Source organism: Canis lupus, chromosome 18 (genome assembly GCF_011100685.1).
Source record: "Canis lupus familiaris isolate Mischka breed German Shepherd chromosome 18, alternate assembly UU_Cfam_GSD_1.0, whole genome shotgun sequence".
Lineage (NCBI taxonomy): Eukaryota > Metazoa > Chordata > Mammalia > Carnivora > Canidae > Canis > Canis lupus.
The window spans coordinates 2,369,109-2,395,981 of NC_049239.1; the positions used below are offsets into that span (position 1 = coordinate 2,369,109).

The 26,873-nt window shown below is 54.2% G+C and overlaps 1 protein-coding gene and 1 long non-coding RNA gene across 2 annotated transcripts; both read right to left on the reverse strand.

Annotated features, from left to right (window-relative positions):
- Positions 1 to 271: 271 nt before the first annotated feature.
- On the reverse strand, positions 272 to 25,571 carry LOC119864153 (protein cordon-bleu-like). Its single transcript, XM_038562612.1, has 7 exons — positions 25,531 to 25,571; positions 17,105 to 17,199; positions 14,385 to 16,129; positions 13,432 to 13,551; positions 12,349 to 12,615; positions 3,690 to 3,848; positions 272 to 1,592 (listed from the first exon to the last, which is right to left on the reverse strand). The coding sequence occupies exons 1-6, from the start codon at positions 25,539 to 25,541 to the stop codon at positions 3,705 to 3,707; spliced, it is 2,382 nt and encodes a 793-aa protein (XP_038418540.1). The 5' UTR covers positions 25,542 to 25,571; the 3' UTR covers positions 272 to 1,592; positions 3,690 to 3,704.
- LOC111090858 lies at positions 21,521 to 24,035 on the reverse strand. Its single transcript, XR_005373031.1, has 2 exons — positions 22,952 to 24,035; positions 21,521 to 22,585 (listed from the first exon to the last, which is right to left on the reverse strand). It is a non-coding gene; the product is annotated as an uncharacterized LOC111090858 (long non-coding RNA).
- Positions 25,572 to 26,873: the final 1,302 nt, after the last annotated feature.

The window sequence follows — 26,873 nt, forward strand, 5'->3', positions numbered from 1 at the left end:
AGGGCTCTGAGTGCAGGGCAGGTCACCTGCCCAGGGCACCCGGCGGCAGGTGCATCACTGGCGAGGGCATCGCAGGTGAAGGAGTGAGATGTGGGTCGTGAGGTCTCCGGGGGCATCGGGCAATGATGCAACAGGGAAACAGGTGGGGGGAGGAGGGAGCAAAGACAGCGGGAGCCCCCCAGGTGGAGGGAGGACCAGGGTGAAGATGGCGGGAGCCCCCAGGATGAGTCGCACAAGCTGTGGCATAAGGTCATGGAATTCACACAACAGCTACAGTTTCATTTTCTTTTATTTGTGGCACTAAAAGACACAGAGTAGAGACAGCGCGGTTTACGAGACCCCGGTTGACATTCTAGCCACAGCAGGGAGGTGAGCCGCGGCTGTCAGACCGTGCAGAGCAAAGCTTCCACTCTGGGTGATGCCTCGACGTGAAGCAGTCGTGAGACCTTAAAGTGATCTCCCCGTGTCTGTCATTCCATCAGGACAGAGATTTTATGTCACAGACTCTTGATTTCCATTCGTCTCTTTAAGAGCTCTTTTCAAATAAAGAGGCTTTAGATGGAGATGTGGAAAGTAGCGCTGGGTCTACGTTTCCTCGTAACTACCGGTGGCTAAGCACCGGGCGTGAAGATGAGCCTTCCGTAGGGCTCAGGGGAGCCACCGATCTGTTGGGCCAATGAGCCCGCACCAAACCCAAACTGTGAAATACCAGCATGGTCTTGACTCAACGGTGGCGACACGTGGACACCCAACGTCCCCGCTCTTGGCTGTGCACAGGGTTTCAGAAGGTTCTCCGGTAAGTAAGTCACTGGGCTCCGTACACGGCCGCCGTGGGGGAGGCTCATTCTACTTCACAGCCCACCGGGGACGCCGGCACTGGGGGGCACCGACCGTCCACACCCGGGTCACTCTGATCTTTGTCACCGCTGCCCTAGGAGGATCAGAAGTGCCAGACGTCAAGTGTGATTTTATTCTGGTTGATAATCATTGGTTTTTTACAAAGCTTAGTTGGTCAGATCGTGGCCTGTGACCTCCCGTTAGGCTGTAACCCCCAAATTTTTGAGGCATGAACATCCAAAGGTTTCATTACTCAACAGTCATCTTCCAGTGCTGTTCGTACTCCTAAAACGTCAGAGTGTATTACACTCAGATCGTTTCCTCTGATTTATGCGTATTTCCTTGGAATTCAGAAGATGTCAAACCACTAAGTGGTCTCAACCATCTGTATGCGGTAAAGCGTCAAAGGTCCGGAATCAGTGTAGTCACCGTAAGTAAGTGTAGTGTTGGGCTCCAGCGTTTGTATCCCCATTAACCTGCCAACAAGAGTAGGCTATTGGCAACTTCAAATATTCAGAGGCAAACACGTTTCCTTGGCACACCAGCCGTGCAGCCGAGCAGCATCTCGCCCTCCCTTGGAACCGTTTTGCAGGACTGGAAATCGATTGTGTGAGTTTGGCCTGTAGACAAGAAGATCCACCAAGTTGTGATGTCCTCGCCCCACTCCCCCCGCCACGTGGCATCCTCGTGGAGGGCTCACAGGTGGGTCTCCGCCACGGTCTGATGTTCTTGATGATTTACACGAGCAAGGGCACCTGTGGTGGAGAGAGAGCCACAGTTACTCGGGGGACCGGGAGGAGCCAACGGGGTTGGCCCAGGACGCGCGGATTTGTGTACTAAGGAGCCAAGTGCAGGATCACCCTTGCGATTACGTTCCCGGCGTGAGCTTCTACATCAATACCTGTTGTACTCGCAGCCCCAAGGAAAGTATTTCTGAACCACAAACGTGCTTAAACACTTCCAGGGACTTGCTACCACAAGTCTTTCTCAGGAAACAGTGTGTACCCACTGGAGATCTACAGGTCACCTGCCATTTGGCTGGAGCTGTTGGCTGCCCCCAGGCTCCAGCCCTCCCTGAACCCCTCCTGGCCTCTGGGATCTGCTGGGGTCTTTCTGTCCTCTGGACCAGCTTTGCAGGGGGTGCTTTTCTGTTGGGGATGCCCCTTTCTGACTGGAAACCTATGACTCCTTTGGGCTATCTCCAGAGAAAGGCTCTCCTGACCCCAGTCCTCGTCAGGGCCAACCCGATGCCCAGGGGTGCTGTGGGCTACCCCAGTTCACTACTGTGTCCCAGACTCTCTGCTCCCTCACTGCCTCAGAGCGGCTCCTCCAGGAGGAACCGTGGGACTCTCACTCCCTCCTCTGGGCGCAGAACTTACTGAGTGCTCAGTATGTAACTGTGGTATGAACGAGTGGATGCACACACATGACCCCATTCTACTAGACGCACAAGCTCAAACGTCCACTCTTAGCTCCGCCCTGCACCCTCCTGTCCAACTGCAGAAAGTCTGATTTGTAGAATTCCAAAGGAGATCTTTCACTGGCTTTAAGGGCTAAGGTTAGGGTGTCCGGGTGGTTCAGTGGGGTAAGCATCCGACGCTTGATCTCAGCTCCGATCATGACCTCAGGGTGGGGAGACTGAGCCCCATGTAGGGCTTTGCGCTGGGCACAGAGTCTGCTTGGGACTCTCCCTTTCCCTCCGCCCCTCCCTCCATTTGAGCTCCCTCTCTTTCTCTCTCCATTTCTCAGATAAATAAATCTTAAAACTAAAAAAAGGCTAAGGTTAAGCGGTGTTTTGATGACAAGTAACAGGTTCACGTGAAGTCCTGTGAAAGTGACAATGGATTTCTCCATGTTGTTTCGCTGGGTTCATGCATTTGAAATCCGACTGCGCTGAAGCTCAGGCGTCTTGCTCCACCTTCTCCAGGGTGTCATCAAAGTGAACACCCAGAGGTCACGCCACAGATCGCCTTGAACACAAACAGCCACCACCACCACCACACACAGAATATTCCTGTGTGTGCCATGTGCCAGGTACCACGTGTGCAGGTACCACGTGTGCAAACCGTGTGCAAGTCTCTCACTGAAACTTGAGCTCAACCAATCAGTGATGCATCGCTGCCATAGTATCATCGCAAGTACTGCCTCCACTATACAGATGAGGACACTGTGGTTTAGACGAGGTAACCTGCTCCCGATCAAATACCAGGAAGCTGTAAACCCGACTCTGCTCACCTGACAAGCGCTCATGGCCCCAGACCATGGACCCACGTGGCTCTGCATGCGTCATCTGGACAAGCACACCAGCCCTCAGCCTCTTGGCTCCCTCAGCCTCCCCTTGGCTTCAGGTGCCTCCATTCCCAGCTGAGAGATGAAATAGGACAAGAATTGGGGCGTGGGGGGTACTGAGGGAGACGACTCTGTTCTGAGCCTCTTGAGGCCGAGCCTGTGGAACACACTGTGCATGTCAAGGGGGGGGGCTGGAGTCAGTGTCGCCGGTAGGCCCAGGAGGGGGACAGTCTGGGGCTTGCGGAGGCCCAATGAAGGGTCTGCTCAGGGCAGCGAGGGCATTTGCAAGAGAAGAGGTTGTAGGGCTAAGTCCAGGGGCCTCTGCATGGAGCCCAGGACAGGCCTGGGCAGGGGAAGGGGCGCCCAAAGGAGACTCCAAACACGTGGCCAGAGGTGGGGGTCATTGGGAGCCTGCTTGTTGAGAGGCAGGGAGAGTCTCGCAAGGAGGGTAAGTAAGCACATCAGCAGCAAGCAGTGCCAGGCGATATGAAGAGCCCAGAACGCGGACCACATGGATGAACGCACTTTAAAGGCGTATGTTAGCTTCTCCAAACACTACACACCTTCGCAGGCGAGTGTTAATCTGAAAAAGCACAACACGTTCCTCGCAGAACGTCCAGGAGGTCCAGAAATATGGCAGACAGTGTGGGTGCAGGTTGAAGAGAAACAGTGCGGCCAGCATGCTGCTGACAATGTCGCTCCATCTCCTGACCTTGCAAAACCTAAGGAGCAAAGGAGACGTGTCCAAGGACACAGCAGCAGCGCTGACCTTGCCGAGGGCAGTTCTGGGAGCGGTGGGCACAATGTGGTGGCGGAGGGACGGGGGCGCCTGTGCCGTATGGCTGGGAGCCTAGCCGTGAAGGTGGACACAGCGGGACAGGTGACCCACTTTGACCCACTCATGACCTTTGCTAAAACCAAGAGTTGGGCGCTCGGGGGCGGGTGGACACGGCGGAGGGAGGGACTTAGAAAATATTTACTTACTGTTACTGTTTTCACGGTGTAACTGCACGTTTAAAGTGTGAAATGTGATGCATTCTGATAGACACAAATGCCCATGAAGCCATCGGCACAATCGAGATCGTGAACATATCTACCACACCCAAGGGTGTCCTCATCCTCCTTTTAATCCCTCCTCCCTCCAAATCATCTGCTGATGATCTCTAACACCCTATCCCTATGGCTTAGTCTGCATTTTCTAGAACCTTATTATTTTTTTTTTAAGATTCTATTTTATTTTGAGAGAAAGCAGCACACCTAGCATGTGCGAGAGAGGGGGAGGAGGAGAGGGAGAGAGAATCTCAAGCAGACTCCCCGCTGAACGTGAAGCCTGACATGGGGCACAGCCTCATGACCCTGAGATCAGGACCTTCGCCAAACCCAAGAGTTGGGCGCTTAACTGACTGAGCCACCCAGGCGCCCCTCTAGAACTTTATACAAATAATGTACTTCTATTTCCGGTCTGGCTTCTCTCAGCCTAAGTATTCTGAAGTTCATCTATGCCGTTGCAGGTACCCACATTCCTTACATGGCGATGTAGTGATTCACTGTATGGATTTACCGCAGTTCGCTTATCATTAACCTGTTGATGGACATTGGGTTGTTTCCAGTTTGAGGAAATTACTGATAAAACTGCTACGTATACTGCATGTGAACACGGTCCCTGTATTTACATAGGTTTCATTTCTCTTGGGTAAGGAGCAGGATGGCTGGACCACATGGTAGTTGCAGGTGTAACTCTTTAAGAAAAGGTTCCTAACTCTGGGAAACGAACTAGGGGTGGTGGAAGGGGAGGAGGGCGGGGGGTGGGGGTGACTGGGTGACGGGCACTGAGGGGGGCACTTGACGAGATGAGCACTGGGTGTTATGCTGTATGTTGGTAAATTGAACACCAATAAAAAATAAATTTATATATATAAAAAAAAGAAATGGTTGAACCAGATTTCAAAGTAGTTGTGTCATTTTACATTCCCACTCACAGGTCTTGGGAGTCCCATCTTGTCGACACTCTGTGCTATCATTTTTAAATTGAACTGCAGCCATTTTAGTAGGTACGAAGGCGGGTATCCTATGGTTTTTAACTTGCATTTTCATGATGATCAAGATGTGGAGCATCTTTTTGTGTGTCTGTTTGCATCTGTGTATCATCCCTATTCCAATATCTGGCCCACTCTCTGACTTGTTTGCTTTCTTATGGTTTCTTTATGAATCCTAAATATATGTCCTTTATCAAATAAACGTTTTGCCAATATGTAGTCATAGTCTGAGGCTTGCATTCTCATTCTTCTGGTATGTTCTTCTGAAGGGCAGAAGGTTTTAATTTCAATGAAATCCAATTTATCAATCCTTCTTTATATGGATTGTGCTTTTGGTTTCCAACCCAAGATGTTTTTGCTTAAGCCAAGGTCACAAGAATTTTTCTCCTATGTGTCCTTCTAGAAATTTTATAGTTCTCAGTTTCAGATTTAGATACATGATTAATTCTGAGTTTCATAATGTGAGGTATGGATCAAAGTTAATTATCATGCATAAGAATATCCAATGATTGCAATGCCAATGCCATTTTTGAAAAAAAAAAAAAACTGTCCTTTCTTCAGAGTTGCCTCTCTACCTTTGTCAAAAATAATTTATGTAAATATGTGGGTCTATTTGTGGGCTCTACTCTGTTTCATTGCCCTATCTGATGTCAGCACCAGATTGTCTTAATTACTTTGGCAGCATAATAAGTGTTGAAATGAAGAAGCAATAGTCCACCATCTTGAATCTTTTTCAAAGTAGTTCTGACTATTCTAGGTGTTTGCATTTCTATCTCAATTTTAGAAGCAGTTTGTCAGTTTCTATGAAAAGCCTGTTGGGATACTGACTGGGTTTACATGGAATTTACAGTTCAACTTGGGGAGCATAATCATCTTAAGTTTGCAAAATAGGATATACCCACCTATTTCTTTAGGTCTTCTTGAAATTCTCTCAGCGATGCTCTGTGGTTATGTACACCTTTGATCAGATTCATCCCTAAGTGTTAATATTTTTTTGATTCTTGAGTCAAAATAATTCTTGAAAATTATTATTTTAAAAAAATAGAATTTCTGATTGTTGCTAATACTAGAAAATACAGCTGTATTTGTAATGTTGCTGTATCCTCTAACATTGTCAGGCTTATTTATTAAACTTAGAATCTATCTGTAGATCCCATTGGGTTTTCTAACATAGACCATTATATGGCTTTTTTTTTTGCAATCAGGATGCATTTCTTTCCCCTCTTCCTTCCTGAATAGAAGCAGTGAAAGCAGACATTCTTGCTTTTTTTCTGATTCCAGGGGAAAGTGTTTGCTCTTCCATCATGATCTATGATGTTAGCTGTGGGTTTTTTATTGATGCCTTTTACCAGTTCTTTTTTATTTATTCATGAGAGACACAGAGAAAGAAGTAGAGACACAGGCAGAGGGGGAAGCAGGCTCCCTGCGGAGAGCCCGATGGGGACTCGATCCTGGGACCCCAGGATCATGCTCTGAGCCGAAGGCAGGTGCTCAACTGCTGAGCCACCCAGGTGTCCCTTTCATCAGTTATTTCTTTTCCTACTTTACATAAGTTTTTTTAAAATCAGATATGAATGTTGAATTGCCAAATTCCTTTAACGTGTCCTTTTTTAGTTTGTGAACATGAGGAATTCTCAAATATCAACCCAACCTTGCATTGTTGAGTTAAACCTCACTTGAACATGATACTCTTGTTACATATAGTTGGATGTGATTTGCTAAACTTCAATTTATATATATATATATATATTTTTTTTTTGCATTTGTGTTCCTGAGGACTATTCTTCTATAGTTTTCTTTCCTTGTGATATCTTTGTCTAGTTTTGGTATCACGGTAACACTGTCTTTGTAGAATGAGTTGGGGGGTCATCTCTCTTCCTCAGGAAATTGTGAACAGAATTTCTAGAAAATTTGGATATGCTGCTCAGTGAATGTCCTGTGTTTAGCAGAACTCCCTAGTGAAGTCACCTGGTGTTGGTGTCAGTGCTTTGTTTTTGTTGTGTGTATGGGTAGAGGAAGACTTCTGAGTTGTAATTAAATTTAATAGATATGGGGCTACTTGGGTTATCTATTTCCTTTTGAGTGAGCTTTGATTTGTGTCTTTCAAAGAATTTGTCTATTTCATAAAGTTGTTCATAATGTTACCTTATTATCCTTTTAATATCTTTAGAATCTATAGTGATGTTACCTCCTTCCTTGCTGATCTTGACAAATTGTCTTCTTTCTTGTTCCTGATAAGTCTGGCTAGAAGTTGATCACCTGTATTGGTCTTGTAAAAGAATAAGCCATTAGTTTAAATGATTTTTTCTTTTTTCTTTCATTGATTTCTGCTCTTTTATGATTTATCTTCTTCTGCTCACTCTAGGCTTGATTTTTACTCTTCTTTTTCTAGTTTCTTAAAGATGGGAGTGAGGTCATTCATCTGTGGTCTTTCTTTTCTAGACAGTGATGTGGTGCTATATGGTGCTATAGGATTCTCCCCCAACTACTGACTTTATAGAAGCAAATGTACTTTATATTGTGTTTAAACCTACATTTGGTTCAAAATACTTTGTAATTCCCCTTTTAATTTTTTTCTTGACCCATGGGTGATTAAGAGCCATGTTATTTAGTTTTTAAACATTTGGGATTTTCCAGGATCATTTTGTTATTGATTTCTAATTTAATTCTGTTGTGGTCACAGAACATAAATGGTAATATTTGGTTTCTTTAAAAATAATTATATTAACTGTCTCCATATCCTCCTCTGCCAATTCTAACATCTGTGTCTATTTTAGGGAGGTTTTCATTGATTCATTTTCAGCATACAGTATTTCATATCCTCCTGACTCTTTGTGGTAAGGGTAATCTTTGGTTGGGTGCCGGACACTGTCAATTTTACCTTGTTGGGTGCTGCATATTTTTGGATTCCTACAAACATTCTTGAGCTTTATTCTGGGATGCAATTACGTGGAAACAGTTGGATGGTTTTGGGTGTTGCTTTGAAGATGTGCCGTGCAGCCTGAGAGCCACACAAAGTTTTCTAGTCTGGCTGTGTGAGCTCTAGGTGCTGTTTCTTCTGACCCTCTTAAGTTTTTGAACTCACCAGATGGTGCCCTTAAGGTGTGTGCATTTCGTTGTACAAACATTTTGTCTCAGAAACAATTAAAAAATATGAGCCTCAAAAAAAAAAAAAAAAAAAAAAAAAATGAGCCTCTAATAATATGCACATTAAAATATTTAGGAGGGAGGTGTACTGGTGTTTGTAATTTACTTTAAAAATCCATAAAAAATAAGACTTTGTGTGGGTGGGTAGGGGGTGGATAAGTCGATAGATAGGCTAAATAAAGTAAGTCAGACAAGAAAACTACTGTATGATCTCACTTATATATGTAATCTTAAAAAAATTCAAATGCATAGAAAAAGAGATCAGACCTATGGTTACCAGAGGCAGGGAGAGGTGAGAGGGGGAAACTGGATGAAGGGGGTCATATGGTACAAGCTTCCAGTTATAAGATACATACGAACCAGAGATGTAATGCACAGCACGAGGACTACAGCTCATACCGCCATAAGGCATGGAGGGAAGCTGTTGAGAATGTAAATCCTAAAAGTTCTCATCACAAAGCAAAAAAACAAACAAAAAAACAAAACAAAACAAAAAACCTTTTTCTTTTTCTATCTCCATAAGATGAGGAATGTTAACTTACTATGGTGATCGTTTCACAGCATATGTTAAGTCAGGTCATTCTGTTGTACACCCCAAACTTACATAGTGCTCTGAATCAATAATATCTCAATTAAAGTGAAAAAAATTAGGGGCAGCTGGGTGAGCTGCTCAGGTGCCCCCCACTGTCTCCTTTCACTGAGCTTTCCGGCGGATGAGTTGGGGTGACAACTGAATGAGGGTTGGGAGTGGGCAGGAGTGGCTTGGTGTGCCTCTGTCACCTGAAGTCGGGCACACGGGGAGAAGCTGCCTTTGTAGAGCGGTTCTGTGCTGCTATGGTCAGTCTCTCAGGATCTAGAGGGTCCAGGGGAGTGTGGGTGGCTGGGCAGTCGAGGGCAGGCTGGTGAAGCCGGGATGGCCTGGCCATCACCTCCTCCCCCGGCAGCGAGCCTGCTCCGGGCGGGCCCGTGACACCCGAGTGTCAGACCGTGGGAACCCTGGGCCGGTGAGTATTTGAATCGATGGCCGGGCTGGAGACCTGGAAGGCGTGCTCACCACTGCAATTACCAATGTGATGGTTGGATCCAGATTTGAAAAGGTCTCAGTAAATTAAGAAAATATTGAGAAGGGGAAAGGAAAAACTCCTTAGTGTTGTATAAAAATGGAAATGCATGAGGACAGCACTAAGAAGACCTGGCTCACACAACAATTCAACGGCAGGGAGCTTGGTGAACCAAGCAGTTTACCAGAGTCAACCCTACGGATGGCCGCTGGCGTTGACCCAAATTTAAGCCACGTCGGTAGGTGACTGCTCTCTGGGCTGAGGCAGGGACAGCGCCTGCTGACATGATGAGTGGGCCAGCGCCAGCACAGATGTGACCAAACCAAGGTGAGCACAGAGTGGGGTGGGCGCCCACCCAGGCAGAGGGTGTGCGGACGACAGCACCGCATGGCCCAAGAGCATCGGGATGGTCCCCTGTGTCCCAGCAGCTTCAGGCTTCCCGACAGGCCCCCTTTTGTTTTGGTTGAACAAGAAGAAAGTCAACGAAGGGACAAAGCTTAGGGTTTGAGGCCAACCCAGAAAGTCGTAAAAATATCCACGACTCGTGGTGTTTCCTTGCCTGCCAAGAGGAATGATGTTAAGATGGAAAGAGGCAAAAGGGACAGTGGTGACAGGGCAATGGTGTCCAGTGGAGGAAAGGAAGTGTGGGAGCAGCAGGACTGTCTACCGAGCTCCCTGCTCCCGCTGCGGACAGATTAGCTCCGTCCGGGGCGCTGCTGAGCTACTGGCCAACTTGGAAGAATGGGAACAGGACGAAGAAGGGGACACGGGGGAGGTAAAGAACGCATCTAATTTTCCAAAGGAAAAGAGGACAGTTTTTTCCAGCTTGAAGCCGGTTCTCGGCACGGAGTTACAGGGCTGATGGAATAGGAGGGCGATGGGCGTGCGGGCGCAGGGGGTGCTGCGCTCCTAGGCGGGAGCCGGGAACCCCACCAGGCTACGGGTAAGTTAGTTCCCTCTGTCCCTTGTCCCTGGGAACCGGTACCCAGCACCCTCTGTGCGCCAGGCCCGGGCACGGTGCTGCCGTGCGCTAGGAGGGGTGAGCACCAAGCCGCGGCACTGATCATTCTAGAAGTTAGAGCTGTGGTTGGGCACGAAGGGAGCTGGCGTGATGCTATGAGAGGGGAACCCACGCGACGTTTCGGAGGCCCTGTGTGCTGAACGCAGGAACATGTGGGGTGTCGGGGGTGGCCGGGAAACCACGGGGGACTGGCTGCCAGGAGGGCCGCAAGGGGTCACCGCACCGGTGTCTTCCCAGGGAAACAGGTAACCGGATAGATGTGAACCGGGCCACACGGTCCCATGCCCCAGGGCAGCACAGCCAGGACTGACCCGCCTGAACTCTGACCTTGTCCACTTTGACCCACACGTCATCGAGGTTCACATAACGAGCGGCCCAAACTGAGCGAGCGGCGCAATTACGGCTCGGGGTGACTTGCATGTTCCCACACAGGTCACCGTTTGTGGCTTCTCTGATTGCCCCCAGGAGGACACCCACGGGCCTGGAAGCAAGAGGTTTGCCTCTGCCATTGGTTTGTCTCCTGGGCATTGATGGAGATGGGGTCACCTGCCTGATGGCGTCTCTTGGGGTCCATGGTCAAGACCATGCATCATGAGGCACGAGTGGCCGGCACCACTCCCCTCCCGCAGTCCCACGAGGCCCCAGCAGAGGCGGGAACGGGGGCAAGGCCCCTTGCGGGGTCCCCAGAGCCACTGGGCTGCCCGCGCTGGGCCCATAGGGAGCCTCAGCAGCAGTGTCCCCCCTGGTAAGGCCTGGGGTTAGTCGTCATGTCTGCCCCCCGCCTGCCTGTCCAGGGGACAGAAGCCACAGCCTTTATGCCCAAGTGGGTGACAAAGCATAAACCTGGAGGAAAGCTACGACACACGAGGAGGGATCTCTGGGCCTCTCATCACGTCCCTAAGTTGGTGAGAAGGCCCTAGGGTCAGCGACATGCTCCACACCCTCCCTTTGTGGCTGAGAGCCGGCGAGGGCGCAGACCCTGCCTCGCCCATGGTCTGTCCTGAGCAGGACTACAGCCCTGGACCCCGGGGGCTCCTCGGGAAATGCTTGCAGCCTAGATGGTTGGACGTGTGAATGTCTTATATGTAAACACAGATTAACCGGGTGCCTGGGGTGCGTTCCAGGCTCCCCAAGTTACGCCCTTACGACAGACCAATGAGGGCTGTCAGGTGCATGCAGGCTCCCCGTTACCGTGAGCGCAGGATGGACTCGGGGAAGGAAGTGGGTGCTGGCCGTCCAAGCGGGCCCTGCATTCAGGAGGGGCAGGTGCCACTCAAGAAGGACCCACAAGTGCTCTCACCAGAGCTGGAAATTTCTCCCACAGATACGGAGGCCGAGAAATTATCTCGTTCACGCCCTGAAGGCAAATGTACTTTTAATTGCCTTGAAAAATGCCAGTCGTTTTTTGACTTTTTTTTTTTTCTAAATAGGCTCCACTTCCAGCGCGGGGCTGGAACTCAGGACCCTGCCATCAAGACCTGAGCTGAGACCAAGAGTCAGGTGCTCAACTCACTGAGCCAGGTACGCACCCCGGTGCCGGCCATGTCTAAGGATGATTCCTTCTGTGTCAAACCGACCCTGTTGCATTTTCCCGTAAGTAGCATCCCTGGCAACGCAGAACTTGTATGATATGGGGGGGGGCTTCTGAGTTTTACCCCGATGGTCCTGCATCTCTGAGGGTCCTGCCAGAAAGGCTGGGCACCCCAGGGAGGACGAAGAGGTTGGCGTGACAACAGGCCGCCGGCCTCCCCTGGACCAGAGCGGAGGGGGTGGTGCAGATGCAGTTAGGGGTGCAGGTGCGGAGGGGACCCTGCTGGGACCCCGGAGTTGGTCTGCAGGCGACCCCATGGTGAAGGCGCTCTCCCTCTGCTCCCTGGGGCGAGGGACTTACTGCCACGTGGCTCCTGGGTGACCTCCCAGGCCCCCCACGAACGATCGCACGGCCACCCACTGTCACCTTTCTCAATCTTGCGGCCCCTGTGCCGGAGCGGATGGCGTCCATCAGGGCCTGCCTGGCTTCGGCGGGGCTGCCTGAGCTGGACCTGGATGCCGTCCTGGGCGCAGGGGGAGCCTGGGTGGCTGGAGGGCGCGGGGCCGGTGGGGCTGGCGGGGCCGGGATGCCAAGCTCAGGTAGTGCTGGGGGCTCCAGCGGCGATCCGCATTCCTGCTGTGACAGCTCGGCGTCCCGGAGGCTCCGCAGCTCCTCGGAGGCGAAGGAGGACACCTAGCAATGACAGTGGTACACGATAAGGTCCCAGAGGGCATCTGGGGGGGGCGCCCGCCGCCTCGCTCAGCCCGCAGTGCCCCCGCGGGTGCAGCCTCGCTGCCTCAGTTCCCCAGCCAGCGCTGAGGGCAGGGAGCGGGGTGGCAGTGCCGCCTCCCTGAGCCACCCTGCCCTCCTGCTGCGCCTCGGCGGGTGAGCACACACCGGAGGCCACCTGCCCACTCCGCCCGGTTTTCGGGGAGTAACACATTGTCACCCTGGGCCTCGGGTTGTGCAGCGGGATGCTGGAGAACTGTGTCCTGCCCCCAAGCCCGAGCACCTGGGCTCCTGAGGCCTGGCCAGGCGAGCATCCCGGCAGCAGCCCCTGTGCCCGGAGGTGAGGCAGCCCCGCAGCCACGCCGGGTCCCCAAGAAGGTGCGACATGGCCCCAGCCGACCTGGCAGGTGCACGGCTCTGGGGGCGCCCAGGCCTCAGCCACCCCGGGTCCCCGAAGGGGCGGGACACAGCCCTAGCCAGCCCAGCAGGTGCACGGCTCCAGTGCACAGCAGATGCACGAAGCCCAGGCCTCGCATGCAGGGGCTGCCCGTCCCCGCAGCCACACCGGGTCCCCGAGAGGGCAGGATGCAGCCCAAGCCAGCCTGGCAGGTGCACAGCTCTGGGGTCACCCAGGCCTCGCGTGCAGGGGCTGTCTCTCTCATGGTGGCTTAGCAGATGCTCCCGACCCGGGGGGAGGGGGCGGCCCCGGCCTGCGTGGCGCCGCAAGGGGGCTGTGGGGATGGGGGACGGTGCCACCGCGCCCTGCCAGCCTCCTCTTACCTTCCGCAGGCTGCAGGCCCCGCTGTGCCCTCGGATGGCCGCCAGCAGCGCGGAGCGCTCGCCCGCTGGCTCTGCGGAGGACGGCTTCCTCGGGCCGCCCTCGGAGCCGGGTTCTGCAACCTGGAATACTCAGGGTCAACACGGGTCACCCGGAAGGGGAATGCGGGCTGGGGGCGGCCCGCAGGAAAAGCAGTAGCTGCCCGGAGGGCTCTGGGGTGATGCACAGCTCCCCCCCACCCGGAGGAGGAACACCTGTCACGGGGCGCTGGGGAGGGAACACTGCAGACTGGGCTCCAGGCGCCTAAGGAGCAAAGGGCCCGCGCGCGGGTGAGGCTCGGCACGACGGACTCATGCAGCCGGTGTGCGCCCTGAAGCCTCGCAGGCCTGAATGAGGACCCTGGTCCCTGCCTTCTGGCAGCGTGACCTAGGGCGTGCCCTCGACTGTGCCCTGCCTCGGTTTCCCATCTGCAAAATGCAGCAAGGCTCTCCCCGTCTTGGCCTTCGGAGCCGAGTCCCCAGTACGTTTGGGGGTGGGGGTGGGGGCAGCGTCACAAACCGTCCCTATCGTTACTGAACGGCGACCCTCCGAGCTGCTGAAGTGCAGGAGCGTCAGGTGCGAGGGGCCCTGGCCTGCCTCCTCATGGACTCACCCCTGGGTCCAGGACCGCTCGGGGATGCTCTGCCCCGACCCCCGACCCCCACCCCGCCGCTCCCCTGGGCCCGGATGTGGACATGTTATTGTTGGTCCCCAGGGGAGTCGGGGGCTTAAAGGCAGGGGGGTCGACCCCAGGCTGTTGGTTTGTGTCCCCCCCCGTGGTTCTATATACTGTGAGGCAGCCGGGGGGAACCGGAACCCGGGCACCCGCCCCGCTGTCCCACTCGCCCCTCCCCTCCTCCGGTGCCCCCCGGCACCTGCGCCCACGCCTGTGCCCTCACGTGGGCCCGCTGCTCACCTTGCGCAGCCTGTCCTTCCCTCCTGCCGAGTGGATGGCCTCCATCAGGGCGCTGTGCAGCGACGTGTCTTTCGGAGCTGGCTTCTGGACCACTGGGCGGAATTTCTTCTTTGGCCCGAAGATGCTGGGGGGCAGGGTGCCATCGGGTTCGTGTCCTGTGCACGGCACACTCGGTTTTTCCTCCTGTTCCAGGGGCTCCTGCCTGGCGCCATCATTGGTGTCCAGCCCGCCCGGGGAGCGAGGGGGCTCGGTGTGGAGGGGGACCCACCTGGACCCATTCGCCAGGGTCCTGCCAGGGGTCTGGTCGTCTCCTGAGCGGGGGCGGGGGGGACTGTCCAGCTTGCACTGGGGGGCGGACGCGGGGCTGGTGCCGAGGCGGCCTGGGCTTTGCCTTCCCCGGAGGCTGCAGCTCTGCACCGTGCAGACGCGATCGTGCTGGGACGCGGTGACCGGGGGGACACAGGGGCTCCTGCGGAGGCCAGCAGGAGGGGCCTGGGCGGACGACGCTCCCTCGAGGCTGCTGCCCTGGGCGCCCCCGGCCGCCGCCCCCGGGTCAGCACGGGCGGGAGGCTGTAGGGCCGGCGCCCGGCCTTCCCCGTCCTGCTGTGCGTTCCCGGGCATCCTCACCGCAGCGGCCGGGGCGCCCTGGGGCCCGATGCGCTTGGCAATGGCAGAGGCCACGTACTGACTGGAGGTCCTCCTCTGAGGCTTCAGAAATGAGACTTCCGTGGCGCTCGCTGCTGGCACGTTCACGGGACAAGTGGCCGGGGCGGGCAGCCGGCTTCTGGCCTCCTCGGGGCGCGCGGGCTGCTGCGGGGGCCGCGGCGCTGCGGGGCCCGGGAAGCTCGGTTCCGCCCCGCGTCCCACATCTCGAGGCTTCGGCTTCGGGGGTGTGATAGGGCCGGGGGTCCCCTGGCCTGAGCGTGTCTCCGTGGAGCCGGACCTCCAGAATTCTTTGACTTTTCCAACGGGCTGGGTTTCCACGTCGAGAGTGGATGACGACGGGGTTATGGTCCTGCCCCCGTGCGCGTGGGGACTCACCAGATTCCCCAGCTCGTCGATCTTGATGGCACCCGTTGAGAGCGACACTCCTCGGTCGTAACACCTCATCTCCGACCTCGGGGGGACGATTTTGTACGTCGTGAGGCCGTATTTCAGTCCGTAGCTTCCCCCGGGGCTGGGGTCCCGTTGATACCAGGGCGGTGGAGCTGGGCCACTACCTGCCCCCTGGGCCTCCTTGCCCCTCGCGGGCTGCAGCCTCGCCGCCTCGTGGGCCTGCGCCTTCCCGCCGAGGCCAGGGCCGGGCCCCTCTCCGCCCCCCTGCGTGTCTGGGGGGTGCGTGTGCAGCGCCGCCGCACAGCCCGTCTCGGGCTCTGTTTTATTCAGATTTTCAGCATCACAGGGGTTGGCCGAGGCAGGCTTGCTTTCTGTCCCTATGTCGTGGGGAGGAGCGGGTGAGTGGGGCACGTGTGTCCTCCTTCCGAGTGGCCGGCTGTGCTCCTCCGGCGGGGGCGCGGGGGGCATGGGGGGCGCCCCCCTGTCAGCCACGCCCCCTAGGTCAAAAGAACCAGCGTTGTTGTTTCTATTGGAAAACAGCCCCGAGTCCACGGGGTCATCCAAAACCTCCCCGATGAAGGTGACCGGGATCACGTCGGCCTCTCCGTCGGGGCCGGTGGCGTCCGGCATGCGGTGGTGGGAGACGCCGCTCGCGGGCCCGGTCGGCAGGTGGGGGGTCCCGTCTCGTTCTGCAAAGAGGGACAAACAAGCACAGGTTGGCATCGCTGGGAACGGTTCCGGGCCAATTAGTACCACATTTTTGCCAACATCCTTCAATTATGAACAAGATCTGTGGGTTGGGGCACCTGGAAACAGCCTCCGCATGGAACCTGAAGGGGACTTTGGGGTTTCGACCTTCAGCTTGCTCTCGTTCATCAGAAGCACCGCGAGCCACATGGGACGACGTGCTCACGCCTTTAAGACGTAGGTGATGAACCTCGGGCATCTCTGAGAGATGCAGCACACGTGGTCCGAGCCACAGGGACACGGGACGCCCCACTTAGCGTTTCAGCTCTGTTTACCACGTCTTCTGAGGACAAAAGGCAGACAACGAGGGGACTACCCATCGGCTCTGCCATCTGTTTCCTTCTGGCTTTTGTTTTGTTCTCCCTTAAGGCCCGGCCAGGATCTAACTTCTGCACCACTGTCGCTGTGGGCTCTTGTTTGGAAGGCTCCCTGGTGGCCTCCTGGGAGCTTCTGCATCTGCTGCAGCCGTGCAGCACTATCTCCCCACCTCCCAAAACCTGTCTGCACAATAGCAGGTGCTTCACCACCAGCGGGTGGGTGGTCCAGGCGGTGCCTACGGAGTCGCCCTTCGAAATGTGCTATAGGTCAGCAAGCAGCGGGGTGGACATCTCAGTCAGGGAAGCTGCTCACCTGTGTCATCCAGGGTTTCCCAAACCAACTTGGGGCCGGAGAACTTTGCTTTCCTGACGTGTGTGGAGTCCCTCCTAATGTGCAAAGTCGGGATGGTCCAGAGAGCATGTGAGCAGCTGTTAGACGTCCCCACAGCACCAGCCCCGATGGAAGGCGACCTCTGGGGCTGTGCTCACCCACCCAGAACCTTCCCTCCTGCAGCTGCATGGAGCTTGATGGGACAAAACAACCCCCAGGGTCTAGGGCCACAGGGTGCAATACTGCAGCAGGAGGGAGGGGGGCCTCACCTGCCAGCTCCTCGTCCAGTTCCTCAAGGGTTTTCTGGAACCGCCCGGTGATAGACAGGTCTTCCTTGCCGTCGGAGGTTAGGGCAGCTTCAGGTCTAGGGAAGACCAGACAGAAAGGAAGGGCATTCATTTCTCTCATTCTCCTTTTTACTATTTTCTGGAAACACGTGAGGAAGGCACAAGGCACAGTCATGTTTGCTCGTGGGGGTCCTGCAGCCCCCGGGGCACAGACCAGGTGTGTGTGTGTGTGTGTGTACACGTGTGTGCACGCAGAAGCAACAATGACAACAGCAGGGACAGTGATGACCGTCCCCTCGAGACTGGAGGAAACACCTCCCGGGAGCCCAGGGCAGCCTGCACCCGCCACAGATGGGACTGTCGCACGGATTATCTGGTTATAAACCCCACAAGCCATGTATAAGGCAGGTAGTGCTCTCGTTGTTTACAGATAGGAAACCAGGTGCCCAGAGATGGAGATACACGCCCAAGGTCACCGGGGCTCCAGACCCCGGGCGGGGGGCAGGGGAGGGGGAGCCGGCCAGGTCTGGGGTCCAGAGGCACGATGTGGCCCCCGCCACCCGGACATCTAGGAAGATGTCAAGCCGCCCACGGAGGAGAGCCGGATCTCGCCTTGCGTCACCGGGGCAGTACCGTCCACGGGGCGACGGGTGCCAAAACAATTTCAGGGCAGCCTTTGCAAGGGCTCTCGTCTCTGTTCTCTCCGCGGCGAGAGAACAGAGACATGTCGGGGGCCATTGTCTCCCTTCCGTGAAAGCCGGAGGTCTTTTCCGCTGATTGTTAAAATTGAGGACCAATTTCCATCGTTGCTAATCAGGGCCAGATAATGATGCACCACATGGGCTCTCCGCAATCCTCACTTACGTAGCAGAGTTTGTGTTCTGATAAATGAGTCTTTCTTACTTGGTGGCTGTGTCCTTTCAGGAGCCAGGAAGCGGCTTCCAGATTAGTCTCCGCTAATGTCCTTTGACAAGCCAGACAAAAGGGGCTGGTTGGGGATGTGTGGGCATGTGGGCCAATTACTAAGGATCGGACGGAGCAAAGGCTGCTTGCCGACCGCTCTTGCTGGGGCCCTAATTGAGTGCATTTTGTTAAAGTTGTGGTTTTCTCTTTCATGGAACCTGATGGTTTAAATACATTTAATTTAAATAGGTAACAAAGTACGGGGCAGAGGGTTTTTTTTTTAACGCACGGTGCTACGTTAGATTGTATTTGAAACCGAAAACCGCGCTTTTTAAAATGCTTGCTCTACGTTTGGGGATGCTTAAGGCCCAGCTAAATAAAATCCTCCAAGTGTTTTTGCTTCAAAGTACTTGCTTTTGCTTCAAAGTATGTCAAGCCACAGAGCTCTAAGACAGCAGGGCAATATTGGTATGAATTAGAAACCCATTTAAGATAAAAATCCCACTAATGCCATCACGTTATAAACGTTAAACTAGAAACAAGTCACTGCAAGCTGACGAAATGCAGCAAAGCTGAGACCCTCACACATGTTGCTACCGGAAAGTCGTGGAAATGCGCGTTGAGAAACCAAAACATCGCGTTACGTTGGTAAGAACAGTTGGTTCACGAGTCTCCTTTGGTGAGTTGCCTTAAGGAAATGATCCCATAGCAAGCGGAATGGAAACACGAATGATGTTCGTCGAGTTTATGGGAGGAATTCCAGAATATCCAGCAACACTGCGTGTTGATTTGAAAGGGCTTTAAAATCTGTGAATATGATGAGCCTGGAGTCCATGTGGAGACACAGATCAATGCTTAAGCCAGCGCGGTTGCGTGGGAAAAAAAAATCAAGATATATGCACACGGGGGAGCATGGTGATCTAGAAATAGCACACGCCCGTGGACGAGGGTGGTAGAAATTCAGACAACCACCACTAACCACTGTGATTTGTTGAAATGGAGGAACTACACTATTTTATCATTTTTGCCATGGATTCTATAGCTTGAATGCTAAGCAATTTCTTAGCAAATTTTTAAAGACTATATTTATTGATTAGAGAAAGAGAGAGGGAAACATTCAGGCAGATTCTGCACTCAGTGCAGAGCCTGATGCAGGGATTGATCCCACGACCCAGAGATCACGATCTGAAATCAAGAGTTGGACTTAACCAACTGAGCCACCCAGGTGCCCCATTGGCAATGTTTTAAATATTTTGGGGCCCTTCTTGACCATGAATGAGAACTCTTTTTTGCAAACTAGTTCACATTTTTGTGAAATACGCAGGGTACATCGTGCTTACGGTTTGATTTTGTTACCAGTATGGAACAATCCCAGTGAGGAGCTGTCAGCCTGACAACCATAAATGGTGGCAGAGACCAGGCCTTCGTGCGAGCTCTTCTCTGTCTTTCTCATAGCCAGACCCAAGCCTGAGGCTGCCCCCTAAGAAGCCATGAGGAGCCAGACTCCAGGGTTTGGGGCTCCTCAGCTGTTCCCCACCCTGCCACAGTCCGAGCCTTTGTGCTGAAGTCTGGGGACCCTGCGCCGAGTCCTATTCCCTCCTGCCTGCCTCTGCTCCCTTGCACCCCCTCACCTCTGTTGGCCTCAGTGGCACCGCACAGACTCCCCCAGGTTCCGTTGCTCAGTTTTGGCTCTGCTGACACTGTCTGATCCCCCTCTGTCCGCCTCAGACCTCACATGGTCCTGTGACCAGATCCTCCGACCCAGGCCTGGTTCCTTGGAGCCCTGCCTGCACAAGGGGACGGGGTAGACATGTGATTGGAGCCAGCAGCCTGGGAGGGAGGGTCTGCCCGCCGTCCTTGGCCGGGTATTGCTCCCGAGGCTGCAGACCCCCTGGCATCTCTAGGCCTGGAGACTACTTGGCTCCTCTCTGATGCAATGCAAAGTCCCTGTGCTCTGGGCCCTGTGCTTCTCGCAAATGGATTATTTGGCAAAACCTGGAGCCAATGTCAACACACCTATGTTGCCAGCTCATGTGAAATTTCCCGAGGGAGGGATTCAGCGCTATCTGCTTTTCCTTCCTCACCCAGCCCTGTCTACTTGCCCCCAAAGGGTTAGTCATGGATTGCAACCCTTCCTCTGTCCCTGCAAAAATCAGGTCTAGGGCAGTTCGTCCCAGAGACTGAGGCTGGCATTCTGTGGGCTGAGCAGGTGAACCCAAGAACGTGTGTCCCCGGAGGCAACAGCTGGCAAGGGGCGTCCGCTCTCTGGAGCTGAAAGTGAACGTGCACAGATGTTGCTCTCCTGGGCACCGTCCGCACCCCCAACACACCCCAGTCTGCAGCTAGGCTTCATGTTGACAGTCTGTTTTGGCTCAAGACCAAGAAAAATGAAGAGCAAACAAACCCGGCGCAGACACCCTGATACTGAGTTGTACACGCTGAATAAAGCACCAACAGCCTTTTCTCACACGGAGTGTGACTGCCGTGAGCACGGTGTGCGGGCCACTGCTGCGTCCACTGCGAGCGAGGAAGGGCAGGGGGTCAGGGCGTCGGGGTGGCCGAGCCCCGGCTTCGGGCAGAAGGACGATGAGGAGCAGTCCTGTCAAATCAGACCTCGGTACGTAGGTGTTTTTTGTTTTTGTTTTTTTGGTTGTCATTTTATATGAGAAAGAATAAAAAAAGAGCATGGGCTGATTCTGACCCATTCAGTCACGTGAGGTCATTTCTCCCTTTTTAAGAAATTTTATGTATTTATTTGAGAGAGAGAGTGCAAGTGGGTGTCGAAGAGAGAGAAAAAGGGGTGCTTCCACAGCAGGGAGCCCACCACGGGACTCGATCCCGGGACCCTGGGATCATGACCTGAGCAGAAGGCAGATGCTTACCTGGCTGAGTGGTCATTTTTCTTTTTGATGTAGCTAAAGGAGTTTCTTTAAGTAATTTATCTGATGATAGAATCAAAAAAAAAAAAAAAAAAGTCCCTTTCAGGAAGTGATTCAATTTGCTGATGATAACCAAACCGATTCATGCATTTTCACAACAATTACTTGGTACATGAAAGGCAAGAGGCTTGGGGAAATATACAGTTGATGACACTCATATGTACTTGAATTCCCCTCCCATTTACAAGCGCTCTTGTATTTATGGAGCTTCTGAGTTCTAGACCTACCGCGTCCCCTAGAAGTGGAATGGGAGCCACAGGTGTCATTTAAAATCTTGTGGTTGTGGGCAGCCCCGGTGGACCAGCGGTTTAGCGCTGCCTTCAGCCCGGGGCGTGATCCTGGGGTCCCGGGATCGAGTCCCATATCGGGGTCCCTGCATGGAGCCTGCTTCTCCCTCGGCCTGTGTCTCTGCCTCTCTCTCTCTGTGTCTCTCATGAATAAATAAAATCTTAAAAAAATAAAAATAAAAAAAATAAAATCTTGTGGTTGGAAAAAAAAAAAAACAACCCACCCCCAAACCACAAATCATAGTCCCATTAAAAACAGTAAGGAGAAATAACTGAGATTAATTTTAATTAAGCATTTTAACTTCGCCTTTATAACACCTTAATTAGCACACTTGATTTAACCCGATACCTAAGCCACATCATTACCGTCGTTACGTATCATCAAGTAATTAATATGAAGAGTTCTTCCCTTCACCCGAGTCTGTGTATTCGACACTGAGAGGCACAGGTTGTGCAAGATCTGGAGTGGTTGGCATTTATTTATTTTTGGAGTGGTCTTTAAATGCTCCTTTGCAAACGTAATTACAAAGTGTCCGGGTTCCAGGAGACAGTTTGTAAGCGCTCTCCGGTCGCGAGGTTCTAGGGTTCGAGAGATGTGAGATGCTCGCACGCGCTGCTGGTCGCGGAGTTCCTGTGGCTTTAGGGTCCTGGGGCCCCGGGCCGGGACCAGCTGCTGGAAAGGCAGGACCCAGTCTCTTCCAGCCCCCCCGTGGGCCTGAGCACCCTCAGTGCCTCGACGTGACCCAGAAACTCATGCCCTATAGGGCCTAGCAGGGTCTACTTCTAACGTCCTCGTGCCACGGCACGCTGTCAAGTGGGGCTCCAGGCAGAGGATGGGGGCACGGGGGATGGCAGGTAAGGCAGGGGGGCCCCTACTCCTAGAAGGGCTGCACCTTCTGTCCTCTGGGGCTCCATCCCTGCCTTCAGTGGGGTCCTAGCATTAACGAACACAGCCACAACCTCTCATCTACTCCCTGCTGCTTGAACCGGTGTTCCCCAAAGGCACCCCCAGCTTTTAGAGTCCCACAGCGCTGGTACCCCGACAGACACATTGCTCACAGCGAGACTGCCTTTAGGATTTGAGGGTTTAGAGGTAACACAAGCTCACTGTGATGTCCCCCAGGCAGGTAGGAGGCACAGCCTGTCCGTGTTCTCCCCTCATCACGCACAAACGCACGGAGACACATTTCGCTTCCCTCCACAGGTGCGATGAAGACGCAGATGATCGGAGCTAGATGCAGAGTGTACACACCAGCAAATCCCATTTCTGTTCTTCCTCGGGCAGTTGTGATACCTCGACGGCCACGGACAATAGCAGCTGTTGGCTTTGAGGGCTGCAGGGGAGGCAGGCACTGTTCTCAGGGTCGGGGCCCCTGCATCTCTCCACGTGCAAAGGAAATCCATGCGAGGTGAAGTCACGGGCCCAAAGGCACAGTTGCCCTCAAGGAGCAGATGTGACGCAGGCAGTCTGACTCTGGCCTTTCGCTGCTCCTACGTTTTAGGCCTCGTGTTAGCCCAGGCCGCGTGCAAAGGGAAAGCACATCTGGGAGGAGATGTCTCAGCAAATGCAGCTAGGTCCCATGGGGTGACCCCAGCCCCGGGGGGAGCTGTGCATGGGGCCACCCCCCAGCGTCCCTGGAATAAAGGGCGTCCCCACGCATGCATCTGTGCTGCGCCTGTGCTCCTGGGCTGACTTCTACCTTGGGCTTCTTTACCGGCTGCGCCGAGTCTAGCGGAAACTGCCGGCAATGTGTCGTCCCGAGTTTGCGTTGAGCGCACACTTATTTTGCCACCAAAGATTAGAACTGGATCCAACCGAACGACTTGATGGAAAACATGTCATCTGCAGATCACGGCGCACAAAACGCATGCCAGCTATTACCAAGCACTCACACCTGCTCTTTTTAGAAAACCAGTATTAATTCTTGAGAGTCTCGCATTCAAAACGTGGCTCCAAGGGCCGTAGGCGGGGCCCGGCCGGAGGTGGCGGCTGCAGCAGCCAGAGTGGAGCCTCCAAATCAAGCGCGGGGGGCACGGGGCCGCGACTGTGCCACCCGGCTGAATGGTGGCGGAAGGCCAGGCCCAGCCGAGGCCAACCCGACAGGAGGCCTCAGGAAGTCGCGCTTGGCCTCAAGGTGGTCGGCGTGGGCCTGCGGCGATGCTAGCCGAAGGCGTTCGCGTGGCTCCCGTGCCTGCAGGGTGCGGAGAAAGGAGAAGAACCCGAGCACCCGGGGACTTGGCTCCAGAGGCCCCGCACTCGGGTCTTGTCACTCCCTCGCGGTGTCTGGCACCATAGCCAGCAGTACTCGGGGACACCCGGGTGACGAAGGGGCGCCCGAGGGACGGGGCCCCTCACCGCGCCCACTCACTGGGGACAGGCCCCAGGTGCTCAGCCTGCCCGGCACCGCAGAGGGTGCCCCGTGCTCTGCGTGCCCCCGGGGCCTGGCACTCGGACGCCACACCGCCTGGGCACTGCCACTGGCCACATGGGAACGGCCCTTCTCACCTGCGCAACCTGCCACCGGAGCCGAGGCTGCACCGGGGACCGGCAGGGCCGCGAGGACAGGCTTTGCCCTGCTGTCCCCGCGCGGCTGCAGCCCGGGAGCACAGGCGTCAGGAACTCGCGCCTGTTCCGACAAGGTCTCTGTCCCGGTGGCCGAGCTCAGCCCCGTGAAGAGCGGGGATCTTCCAGGGGGATCCGGAGCCGCCTGTGCCCGGCCTGGGTTCCTGTCCCGCGGAACCGCACCACCACCCTGAGCCCCACCTGGCTCGCCCGAGTTCCGCAGACTCGACCCTGGGCCCAGGCCCCGTGCCCCCACCCGAGTCTGGCCGCAGCGCTCCCGCCCCCTGGGGCCCCCCTGCTTCTTGCTGCTCAGGCTCTCGGCGCCCCTGGCGCACACGGGCCCACAGAGCGCGCCTCTGGAACCTGCTACGCTCACCCAGAGGGATGCACCCTTCCCTATCCACGTAAGCAAGTGTGCGGCTTGCACGGGCTTTCCGTGTGACAGTGCGGACGGAAGGCATTTCAAAAACAGTGCTGATCAGAGCCTCATCCCATGAACATCCCACAAACATCCTCAGCTGCGGGGGTGAGCAGCACAGAGGCGGGCTGTTCAAACAGGCTGCTTTCCTGCAGGACTTGGAGAAGGCTGAACTGCGTGAAGAGGAGGCTGCAAGGAGGCCCTGCACCCTGCACGTATCTATCTGTGAGGATATTTCTCAAGAGCTGTCCCACAGGGGACATCCAGGCAACCCCAAAGGTATTCCAGCTCTGGAAAAGCCGCGGGCAGAGGAGGAAGGGCCAGGGCGCCCCTCCACACGGGGGTGGGGGGGGGTGCGCATCTGGGAGCGACCTCACCCGGCACGCAGATGTGTTTGGTTTGGCTCTGAACGTCTGACTTGGTTGCCAATATTGAAAACTTGGGAGACCTCACGTAAAAATCTCCATTTCTGGCTTCTCTTCAAAAGCCGGCCTCGCTGGGTCTGCGATCCCTCCTGGTGAGTCTGGAAGAAGGGTGCGAGGCTGCTTTCTGGAGAGAAGACTGAGCTTTCGGGGCTGCCTACCCCCATCATCACCGGCCTGGCCCCTATGAGCCTCTGAGCTGGCAATTCCAGCTTTGTACCCGCTTCTCAGGCACCCCGAACTCGATGGAAAATCAGACATTTGGAAACAAATACGTGATAGGTCACACTGCGGTCCCTGAGGGGGTCTAACTTGTCAGTGGAGAAAACTGTAAAATAAACTTTTTAGGTGTTTCCAGATTCAAGGGCAAGCACTCCTCTGACACCAGCAGGCTGTCCAAGAATTCAACTCACTTCTGACACTAGGGACCTGGAGACACCATCCGACCCCACAGGCGGAGGGCTCAGTCCCACTGGGCTGCTCCCCAGCCCCACAGTTGGGACGCCAGCTCCCCCCCCAACACAACCAGATTGGGGGCTTTCCAACGCCCTCCTCCTTAGGTTCAATTAATTGGCCAGGACGACTCACAGAACTCCGAGAAATGCTTATTAGGTTGACCAGTTTCTTAAAGGATATCATAAAGGATATGAATCAACAGCCAGAAGAAGAGATGCGTAAGGAGAGGTGGGGGGCAGGGGCACGGAGCTTCCATGCTTCTCCAGGACCCATTCTGGCCAACCTGTTGGTGGTTACCAACCCAGCTCTCCTACGCGGTCCTTTCTGGGTTTGGAGGAGGCCTCATTGCATCACTAAGTCCACGGCCATTGGCTGATTTTGCTTCCCAGGAAGGTCAGGAAGTGGGGCTGCAAGTTCTACCTTTTAGTCATTAGGTTGGCTCCCTTGGCAACCAGCCCCCACCCAAAGGTGCATTCCAAAAGGCACCATTAACATAACAAAAGACCTTTATCACCCTCAACACTCCGGAAATTCCAAGGCTTTTGGGAGCTGTGAGCCGGTTACTGTGGATGAAGACCAAATACTTTTGAGGCTTATGTTTGGTCCTTTGAATGAGCAGACAGATATTTCTTATGAATCACAATATCGCACTGACGATGGTCATTCCCTGAGAAGTCAGGGGCAGAGGGTGGATCCCTAGCCCGTGGCAGATAATGGAACAGAACAGACAGACCTGGGGGGCTCAGAGGCTATCTCCATCCTCCTTCATCCACCCTTAGGAAAGTGACCTGCCAGGAAAATTCATGGTGCCCCGTCTCCTAAACGAACAGTAGTAATTTTGACAATGCATCCTGTTTGATAGCTGGGCCATGTGTACTGAGCCAAGCACACTGGGCATTTATAGGCTTCCCAGACCTCTGAGAGGTGGGAGGCATTAGCCCCGCCTGCAGACGCAGACCACAGGGCTATGCCAAGTCGGGGGCTTGCAAAGACCGGGCAGCTCCTTGGTGCTGGGGGACCCAGAGCCCCCCCCCCCCTTCCCCACCACGCTACTCTCAAATTCCATGGCGCCCCAGAGACGGGGGGCAGAAAAACATGCCCTTCTCCCTGCTGGTACAAAGCGTCAGGTTCCAAAGACGGCATGATTATCCTGGCTGCGGCCACAGGCAACATTAACTCCCAGATTTGGATGGAAGTCAGCGGGGATTTTACATCAGGAGCCAATGCCAGCAAAGCAAAGGGTGACTAACGCGAGCATCCCTAGGGGCCAGAATTAAAAACGTCTGATTAGCTTCAGATGTAGAGCTCGGGGTACGCGATCCCCGGGCAAACTCACAGAAGAGACCTGGAGATGACCGTAGGGAGTTAAGTTTTGTTTTTGTTTGTTTTTTTTTTTAAGTGTTTACTGGACTAAGGAAATACCATCATTTTTCTCTGCTCTCATAGATGCAAACGGCACAGGCCAACACCTTGTGTTGGGGGCGGGGCGGGGGGTGGGCAGGGAGGAAGAAAGCAATTGCTACCTTCTAATTTCCTGCCAAATGAAATACAAACTTGGCCTTGAAATGGTCCTTAAGACGGACGAGCTGGACGTTAAAATTATTAGACAGTACAATTAACAAATGGGCAAATGCACATGATAAATCCTTAGGTAAAAATAAATAAAAAATACATTACTATTGACACTACAATTACATTAACCAGGTACAAGATTTGTGTGTCCAGAGGGACTTCGCTGGAACAAAGCATGAAAAATACAAAGG